The sequence below is a fragment of the Rhamphochromis sp. 'chilingali' genome (genome assembly GCF_963969265.1).
Source record: "Rhamphochromis sp. 'chilingali' genome assembly, chromosome: 8".
Lineage (NCBI taxonomy): Eukaryota > Metazoa > Chordata > Actinopteri > Cichliformes > Cichlidae > Rhamphochromis > Rhamphochromis sp. 'chilingali'.
The window spans coordinates 27,892,199-27,902,572 of record NC_137935.1 but is presented as its reverse complement, the minus strand read 5'-3'; the positions used below and the strand labels follow the sequence as shown (position 1 = coordinate 27,902,572).

Below are 10,374 nucleotides of genomic sequence, written 5' to 3'. Positions count from 1 at the left end.
GAACACGTATAGAGCGTTATAGTGTATCACTTATGGTTTCCCATCCCTAAATTGACCTCACATTAGTTCATAAGTAGCAGATAAAAAGTCTTTAAATTACTTACTTCAACATGATGAATAGAAATCTTTTTTTTTTTTGTACAAAAACAATAAAAGAATGTTTCACACATTCATATAAATGAATGCTTTGGTCGTTTCTTTTTACTTAAAATTCATTTTAATATATATACTGTATATATTTACACCTTAACTTAAACTTTTTTAATACACAATGCAAGTAAGTGGTTTTCAGTTCATCAGCCATTTCTTCTGACTGTCATTTGAAGTGTTGCAACTCTGTCAGCAGGGCGGAGACAACAGAGAAACGAGCCCCCCACCCCACCCATCCCTGATGTAGCATTCAGTCCTCCTCCTAACCCTAACCCCACCTTGACAACAGAATATATTCATTTCCTTAGTGAGAACAGTTTATCTAAAGGGTCCTGCACAAATAGTTTGGTTCTTTACAAATACAGTAACTGGTAGTACCCATTAGCTTTTCAAAGCAACAGTTCTGTCTTAGCAAATTCTGTGTGTTAGATACAAATACTGATATGCACAAAGAGCTAATTTCCTAAAAGAAAAAAAAAAGTACAGAATTGCAGCATAATGAATGGGATATACTGTATGCAATAACTTAGTTTTCAACCAGTTTGATTATACATTGTGGCTGTTGCGAAATCAGTTTTACCCCCGGTGTGTCCCTCTGCAAAATCTTCACCCCTTTGTTAGTTACAGCCAGCTTTATAGAGGCGTCCCCATCATAAAACCCCCCAGGGTGTGCTGCAAACTGTGTCTGTGTCTATGTGCACGAGCACATGAATGCCTACATGTGCGCGTTCCCACGTGTCTATGTGAGTGCTCATGTGTGACTGTGTATGCATACCTGTGTGTATGTGTGAGTGCACATGAGTGAGTGTGCGTGTGGATGTGTGTGCGTGACAGTTAAAGCACTGTGGGTGTGTGTCTCTATGTACGTGACTCCCTGCGGTCATAAAAGTCCATCTCCCTTCCAGACCACAGTTATCCAGTTACAAATGTTGAGACCCCCACCCAAACATTCTCTGGGGAATTTCCACTCAGCATTAACTCCTCTCTGTTTTACTTTCACAGTTCAAGTGGGGGAGGGGTCTCCTACAATCTACTCCTAAGTTCACAACACAGTGAGGCCTTTATTATATTGAGGGCAGTGTCAGTGTCTCTACAATAGTTCTACATTCTATGTTAACACATTTCTAAACTCTAAAATAAGCTAAACATTCCTACATGGCTCAGTAGAGGCCAGGCTAGTTCACAGGTTAAATAAAGGGGAGGGCATCGACCTCCCCCTCTGCACACACCATCACTGTTTTGTAGCCTTCGACAGTGTCAGCACGACTGTGTCGCATATTGTTCCATTTATGACAAACTGCGATAGAAAATACAAATTCTTACAAACATTGTGTTTTTAAAGCTACTAGTGAAACAAAAACAGTGCAATAGATGCAAGCGTGCCAGTTGTTGACCCTGTAGTGCAGCTGACATGATGGACCGCTATAAGAAGGGGTTTGTGGACCCGCACCCTAGAACGAAAAAGGGAAGCACGCAGTGAGACTGTGTACTAAGGTTCTTGTCCAGTGTTAACTGAGAAGAAAGTATGCTAGCTATATGGCTGTTCACCAGAGCAATGGGCTGGTTATTCAAAAAAACAAAACAAACACCTCTCCGTGAATCACTACCTTATCGTGGTGGAGTGGTTTGTGTGTCCCAGGGATCCCAGGGGCTATGTTGTCTGGGGACTTTTGCCCCCTGGTAGGGTCTCCCATGGCAAATTGATCCTGGGTGAGGCACCAGACAAAGAGCGAGACTTCAATGCTCATGTGGGTAACGACAGCGAGACCTGGAGGGGCGTGATTGGGAGGAACGGCCTCCCTGATCTGAACCCGAGCAGTGTTTTGTTATTGGACTTCTGTGCAAATCACAGTTTGGCCATAACGAACACCTTGTTCGAACATAAGAGTGTCCATAAGTGCACGTGGCACCAGGACACTCTAGGCCGCAGGTCGATGATCGATTTTGTAATCGTATCACCAGACCTGCGACCATATGTTCTGGACAATCGGGTAAAGACAGGGGGGTGGAGCTGTCAACTGATCACCACCTGGTGGTGAGTTGGATTAAGTGGCGGGGGAGGACGCTGGACAGACTCGGTGCACCTAAACGCGTAGTGAGGGTGTGCTGGGAACGTCTAGCAGAGGCCCCAGTCCGCGTGATCTTCAACGCACACCTCCGGCAGAGCTTCAACAGCATTCCGAGGGAGACTGGGGACATTGAGTCCGAATGGACCATGTTCAGTGTCTCCATTGCCGAAGCTGCTGCATTGAGCTGCGGCCGCAAGGTGGTCGGTGCCTGCCGTGGTGGTAATCCCCGAACCAAAAGGTGGACACTAGAGGTGAAGGGAGCCACCAGGCTGAAGAAGGAGTCCTATCGGGCTTGGTTAGCCTGTGGGACTCCGGAGGCAGCCGACAGGTATCAACAGGCAAAGCGGAATGCGGCTCGGACAGTGGCTGAAGCAAAAACTCGGGTGTGGGAGGAGTTTGGAGAGGCCATGGAAAAAGACTTTTGGACTGCCTCGAAGAGATTCTGGCAAACCGTCAGGCGTCTCAGGAGGGGAAAGCGGTGCTCTACCTGCACTGTGTATAGTGCTGGCGGACTGCTGCTGACGCCAACTGAGAAAATTGTCAGGCGGTGGAAGGAATACTTCGGGGACCTCCTTAATCCCACTGACACGTCTTCCGAGGAGGAGAGTCTAGGGTTGAGGGGAATGACCCGCCAATTTCCGGAGGCGAGGTCACTGAGGCAGTTAAACAACTCCTTGGTGGCAGAGCCCCTGGTGTTGATGAGGTCCGCCCCGAGTTCCTGAAGGCTCTGGACGTTGTAGGGCTGTCCTGGTTGACACGCCTCTACAATGTTGCGTGGAGATCAGGGGCAGTAGTAAGAGGGGAGACCGGAGGGTATGTTCCAACTACAGGGGGATCACACTCCTCAGCCTCCCTGGAAAGGAGAGTTCGTCCGCTAGTCAAACCTCGGATACAGGAGGAACAATGTGGTTTTCGTCCTGGTCGCGGAACACTGGACCAGCTCTTTATCCTCTCAAGGATACTTGAGGGTGCATGGGAGTTTGCCCAACCAGTCTACATGTGTTTTGTGGACTTGGAGAAGGCATTCGACCGTGTCCCTCGGGGTGTCCTGTGGGAGGTGGTGTCTGGCCCATTGCTACGGGCCATTCGATCCCTATACAACCGTTGCAAGAGCTTGGTTCGCATTGCCGGCAATAAGTGAGACTCGTTCCCGGTGGATGATGGGCTCCGCCAGGGCTGCCCTTTGTCACCGGTTCTGTTCATAATTTTTATGGACAGGATTTCTAGGCGCAGCCAAGTGGCGGAAGGCTATCACTTTGGTGGCCTCAGAATCTCATTTCTGCTTTTTGCGGATGATGTGGTTCTGGTGGCTTCATCGGGTGAGGGCCTCCAGCTCGCACTGGAACGGTTCGCAGCCGAGTGTGAAGCAGCGGGAATGAGGATTCTCATGGGGTTCTCAGCCGGAAAAGGGTGGAGTGCCCACTCTGGGTCGGGGATGAGTTCCTGCCCCAAGCGGTGAAGTTCAAGTATCTCGGGGTCTTGTTCACGAGTGATGGGAGAGGGGAGCCGGAGATCGACAGACGGATTGGGGCTGCGGCTGCAGTGATGCGGACGCTGCACCGGTCCGTCGTGGTGAAGAGGGAGCTGAGTGTAAAAGCAAAGCTCTCAATTTATCGGACGATCTACGTCCCTACCCTCACCTATGGCCACGAGCTGTGGGTAGTGACCGAAAGAACGAGATCGCGGATACAAGCGGCAGAAATGAGCTTCCTCCGAAGGGTGGCTGGCCTCTCCCTTAGAGATAGGGTGAGAAGTTCGGCCATCCAGGAGGGGCTCACAGTAGAGCCGCTGTTGCTCCACATCGAAAGGAGCCAGTTGAGGTGGTTCGGGCATCTGACAAGGATTCCTCCTGGGCGCCTCCTGGGTGAGGTGTTCCAGGCATGTCCCACCGGGAGGAGGCCCCAGGGCAGACCCAGGATACGCTGGAGAGATTATATCTCTCGGCTGGCCTGGGAACGCCTTGGTGTTCCCCCAGATAAGCTGGAGGAGGTTGCTGGGGAGAGGGAGGTCTGGGCTTCTCTCCTTAGGCTGCTGCCCCCGCGACCCGGTGTTAAGGTTCTAACATTGAGGAAGGAGAGTACAAACAGCCATGGTCCCGAACTTGGTCAAACAATTGATATTAATGAAATAAACGCGTGGGAAGATCACTCTGTTCGCAGACAGGAATTGATCTTCGACTTAATCAAAGCATCAGCAGATATTTATACCATCAGAGTTTGACTTTAATGACGCCCCGCCAACGTCAGATACATTCCATACATAGGTCAGATCAAAACCACAATGACTTTTAACACAGTTTAAAAGAACATTATCTCTGTCTCGTCTGGAACACGAGCCCCACATCCTGCAAGAAACTGTTCCTCTTTTGCAGAGACAAACATGACTAACCTCTCACCTATAAATGAGTCTAACTAATGTGTGTGTGTGTGTGTGTGTGTGTGTGTGTGTGTGTGTGTGTGTGTGTGTGTGTGTGTGTGTGTGTGTGTGTGTGTGTGTGTGTGTGTGTGTGTGTGTCGACCTTACATGCTCTCTCAATTCATCCGTTGCTCTTCTGACCTTTTACCAGGACAGAGGCTCATCCTTATGTGTAATAACCTAACTGAAACTATATGTACTATGTTGAATAAATGTTATAATCAGGAACCTCTACTAAAAGCTTAATCAAAGAATATAAAAGTATAAAAGACAATTTGAATAACCTAGTTATTCACATAGCCTCGTCCAAACAGCTCCTCAGAATAACCTGCACTTAGACTTTGCTTTCGGTTTCACTTCTGTAAAAGGCACACTCTGCAAACCTGCAATTTCCTGTCAGCCTGTGGCTCAGTCTTTCTGAAAGACACACTGTTTAAACATCTGAATGCAATATCAATACTGTAGATTATATTATTAATGCAATGGTAATGATGATAATTACTAACAATAGCAGTAAAATAATTTCCCTGCTCTCCACACCGGCCTCGGATAAAGCGGATGAAGATGGATGGATAGATGAACAAACAAACAAAAAAAACAAAGCCATCCCTTACAGTAAAATCTACACAAAGAACTGAAGTCTCTTTATTTATTTTTGTGTCAAACACAGATCAAAAGTGCTGTGCAAAAGTCTCGAGCCACCTCGTAGTATTTTATTCTATTGCATATAGTTTTTTATTCTTTTTATCTTCTCCTATACCTTTTTTCTTTCATTTGTGTTGTTCTAACTTTGCACTGTCTACTTTCTGAAACTTTGCACTGTCTACTTTCTGCTGTGACACAACAAATTTCCCATGTGTGGGACTAATAAAGCTTTATCTTATCTATCTTATCAACAGGTGCAGGAGGTTATTCAAATGTGAAACACTTTTCCTGTGACACACAGGAAAATACAGCATGAGTCAACAACTGTTTGTACAGGTTCTAATATACCAAAGTCAAAATTTTGTATCACCACCTTTATTCTTCAACACAGACTAAACCCTCTTTGGCAGCTCTCTAGTAATTACGTTAACTAGTCATGAGGAATAGTTCTCCAGGCTTCTTGAAGGACATTCAAAGCTCTTCTTTGGATGTTGGCTGACTTTTGTTCTTTTTTCTGTCAAGATGATTCCACACTACTTCAATAATGTTATGGCCCGGGCTCTAAGGAGGCCAATCCATGACTGATAGTGTTCCACTACGTGGTTTTCCATTCAGATTTGCTTTTGGCAGTGTGTTTAGGATCATTGTCATGGTGACAAATATAGCAGCAAAGTGGTTCAGAAGGTCCTGAGTTCGACTCCACTATCTGTGTGGAGTTTGCATATTCTCCCCATGTTTGCATGAGTTATTGGTGTGAGTATGAATGGTTGTCTCTCCATGTTAGCCCTGTAAAAGCCTGGCTGCCTCTCACGGGTAGCTGGGGTAGGCTCCAGTCTCCACAGTGTCTTACAGATGTCTGTATACACAGTGGAACCCTCTCCTGACTTTTTTTGAACATACTGCTTCCTGAAGAATGGCTTCTTGTCGGCCACCCTTCCACTAAGACTATTTCTGATGGATCAACTGAAGCGTCAAATGATGAGGGTCAGCTCTCATGTCTTGTGTCAGCTCTTGTTGGATTTAAAAAAAAGAAAGAAAAAAAAGAAATCTATTTCTTAACAGCATGACTTTCATTATACTTTTTGTCTTATTTTTTTTGTCCTAACACATACACAAATGCCATTTTATATCTATCAAACTATGTTTTTATTGGCATTTTTCACAGATTCAACTAAATAATCTGTTCTGGTTCATTTCCAAGTTGTCTGCTATGTGTAGAAACACTGGGTCATGCATTGAGTTAGTCACCTTTTTTATACTTGAATGATTGACAGGTCAAGTGGCTTAAACAAACATCTGAAAATGTTCAGGCACAAGAACTGAACTGAAAACGCCCAGCTGCTTAGATGCAAGATATTACAGTGGCTTGCAAAAGTATTCGGCCCCCTTGAACTTTCCCACATTTTGTCACATTACAGCCACAAACATTAATCAATTTTATTGGAATTCCACATGAAAGACCAATACAAAGTGGTGTACACGTGAGAAGTGGAACAAAAATCATACATGATTCCAAACATTTTTTACAAATAAATAACTGCAAAGTGGGGTGTGCGTAATTATTCAGCCCCCTTTGGTCTGAGTGCAGTCAGTTGACCATAGACATTACCTGTTGAGTGCTAATGACTAAATAGAGTGCACCTGTGTGTAATCTAATGTCAGTACAAATACAGCTGCTCTGTGACAGCTAGTGATGGGCAGATGAAGCTTCATGAAGCACTGAAGCTTTTCATCCAATTGGTTCATCCCAGCGCAAAGCTTCTTGAAGCTTCATTTGCTCTAGTAGGACACCTACTGGACGTAAAAATATTAGTTGGCATGAATTTGAAGAGTGTGGCCTTTTGCACACAGCCTGTAAATGTCAACAACAAAAGGAGTGTGTAAAACATGTATATTGTAGTGATGGCAGTATACTGTGTATATTTATACTGGCAGTGTGGAAAATGATTATTTGGAAATGCTTAAAATAGAAATGATCATTTACTGTGAGGTGAGGTGTGGTTGGGGTGTGGACAGTAGTTGTGCTTTTGTAACGTTGAGGTATGGACAGCTACACACTGAGGCTTTGAGCCTCAGTCCTGCCTGTTCACATTTTATTCTGTAAAAACTAAATTTTCACTGCTTTTATGACCTTTTTAGTGGGGAGAACATAGCTAGGATTTAATGATTTAACAAATCTTTTGAATCCTTTGTCCTCCACAATGCTAAATGGCTGGGAGTCCTCAATCACCATGCTAACCAGGTCTTCATCTATTTGAGATTGTTCTCCTGAGGAAAGACAATAAAGACAAAGCACAAATATAAATATCACACACGTAACTTATAACAGTTGTATAATATTGTTATATCATTTAGTAACATTACTGCATGCTATATTATCATTGCATTTGATGGCTCACCTGGTCTTGCTCCACAATCGGTGTTCCCCTTATTCTCATGCAAAGCTCTGTAGTGCCTATGCATGGATGAGGTATTGTTGTTATATCCCATCTCCCATGGCACATAGCAAACACTTCACCTTGTACAAAACTCAAGACAGCTTAACATAAATTGTATTGCACCATCAGTATTATGAAAATACATCTTCTGTAGAAATTTACATACCTTGTTGGGAGGAATAAGATCAAAATGTTCCCACACAGGGGAGGACATCCTCCACTTCTTAGCTGGCTCCATTCTCTCCTGACTTTCTCTCCTCACTCTCATAAACCTCCAAACTGTCTCCAAACTGTCTCCAAACTCTCACTAACCGCAACTCTCCATCAAACACCCACATTTTTGAATGAAGTCTGAGGGGTTTATATCGCTGTCATATCTCGCGGCAAAGTTCGAACCACTTCATGAACCAGTCATGTGGTACAGCCGGGCAGCGAGGCTTCAGACGTCATCATTTTCAGCTCCTCCCATAAATGAAGCAAGCCTCGATACGCGCATCGCGGAAACGCTCCCTCAATTACTCGACACAAGCTTCGAAGCCTCGATACAGAATGTCACATCACTAGTGACGGCCTCAGAGGTTGTCTAAGAGAATATTGGGAGCAACAACACCATGAAGTCCAAAGAACACAGCAGACAGGTCAGGGATAAAGTTATTGAGAAATTTAAAGCAGGCTTAGGCTACAAAAAGATTTCCCAAGCCTTGAACATCCCACGGAGCACTGTTCAAGCGATCATTCAGAAATGGAAGGAGTATGGCACAACTGTAAACCTACCAAGACAAGGCCGTCCACCTAAACTCACAGGCCGAACAAGGAGAGCGCTGATCAGAAATGCAGCCAAGAGGCCCACGGTGACTCTGGATGAGCTGCAGAGATCTACAGCTCAGGTGGGGGAATCTGTCCATAGGACAACTATTAGTCGTGCACTGCACAAAGTTGGCCTTTATGGAAGAGTGGCAAGAAGAAAGCCATTGTTAACAGAAAACCATAAGAAGTCCCGTTTGCAGTTTGCCACAAAGCCATGTGGGGGAAACAGCAAACATGTGGAAGAAGGTGCTCTGGTCAGATGAGACCAAAATGGAACATTTTGGCCAAAATGCAAAACGCTATGTGTGACGGAAAACTAACACTGCACATCACTGTGAACACACTATCCCCACTGTCAAATATGGTGGTGGCAGCATCATGCTCTGGGGGTGCTTCTCTTCAGCAGGGACAGGGAAGCTGGTCAGAGTTGATAGGAAGATGGATGGAGCCAAATACAGGGCAATCTTGGAAGAAAACCTCTTGGAGTCTGCAAAAGACTTGAGACTGGGGCGGAGGTTCACCTTCCAGCAGGACAACGACCCTAAACATAAAGCCAGGGCAACAATGGAATGGTTTAAAACAAAACATATCCATGTGTTAGAACGGCCCAAAGTCCAGGTCTAAATCCAATCGAGAACCTCTGGCAAGATCTGAAAACTGCTGTTCACAAACGCTGTCCATCTAATCTGACTGAGCTGGAGCTGTTTTGCAAAGAAGAATGGGCAAGGATTTCAGTCTCTAGATATGCAAAGCTGGTAGAGATATACCCTAAAAGACTGGCTGATGTAATTGCAGCAAAATGTGGTTCTACAAAGTGTTGACTCAGGGGGCTGAATATTTACGCACACCCCACTTTTTAGTTATTTATTTGTGAAAAATGTTTGGAATCATGTATGATTTTTGTTCCACTTCTCACGTGTACACCACTTTGTATTGGTCTTTCATGTGGAATTCCAATAAAATTGATTCATGTTTGTGGGGGCCGAATACAAGCCACTGTAAGAAATGAAAGATGAGTTAAGATTTTTGCACAGTACTGATCCAGGAGACTATAGCACATAGCCACCAGACTAACCAGAAAAGGGTTGCTAGAGACCATAGGTCCTGCCATTGCCTGCCCAAAAGGAGTTGCAACAGACTTGGCCTGGCCGAAGGCTGGAAATCCTCCACCTGAAAGACATAATGTGATTTCAAGTGTTACATGATGGACATGGATCTCTCTCTCTCTCATTTATCTATCTAGCTTGCTCTATATTATTTTCATATAGCTATAAATATAATTAAAACAATAATATCAATAATAATAATATTACCAAATCAAATAAGACCTCTTCTGTCAGGGTTAATTGAGTGAACCAAATATTACATGAAGAAAAATTTTATAGACGACCACTTGACAACTACAGCTCAAATCTCACCATAGCCATTATTGTCTACATGACACACACCGTTGGGTTGCTGGGGATAGGCGGGAGGCTGAGGGAAGGGAGCCTGACCAGGAAAGGGTTGCTGGAACGTTCCACTAAAGCTGGTGGGGAGGTTGAAGGCTGCAGTATTCCCAAATCCAGCTGGCATACTCATGGAGCCTGTGCCAAATGGTGCTGCAAAATAGCAGAACAGCAACATTTAGGAACCAACAAAAGCTCAACACATAATAGGCAAAATTTGGTTTGATCTATTGCTGCGATTCTGTAACCCAGTGTGACTCGTTTTGGGCAAAAACGTCTACAATTCAGTATTGTGTGTCGTGTTGGGATTGTCAGAATCTCAGTTTTGTTTCGTTTTTTATTTGGATAGTTTAAACACATGCAATAAGAGTGTCTGCACACAAGCTGTAGAAAAAAAGAAAA

General features: G+C 44.6%; 1 protein-coding gene across 1 annotated transcript; it reads right to left on the bottom strand.

Moving 5' to 3' along the window:
- Positions 1-1,381: 1,381 nt before the first annotated feature.
- LOC308401588 (arf-GAP domain and FG repeat-containing protein 1-like) lies at positions 1,382-10,298 on the bottom strand (the record flags this gene model as incomplete). The annotated part of the gene is made up of 4 exons (XM_080889862.1): positions 9,973-10,298; positions 9,600-9,694; positions 1,545-1,601; positions 1,382-1,447 (listed from the first exon to the last, which is right to left on the bottom strand). Exons 1-4 carry the CDS (start codon positions 10,148-10,150, stop codon positions 1,382-1,384), a joined length of 396 nt encoding a protein of 131 aa, XP_080745988.1. The 5' UTR covers positions 10,151-10,298.
- Between the last annotated feature and the right edge of the window lie 76 nt (positions 10,299-10,374).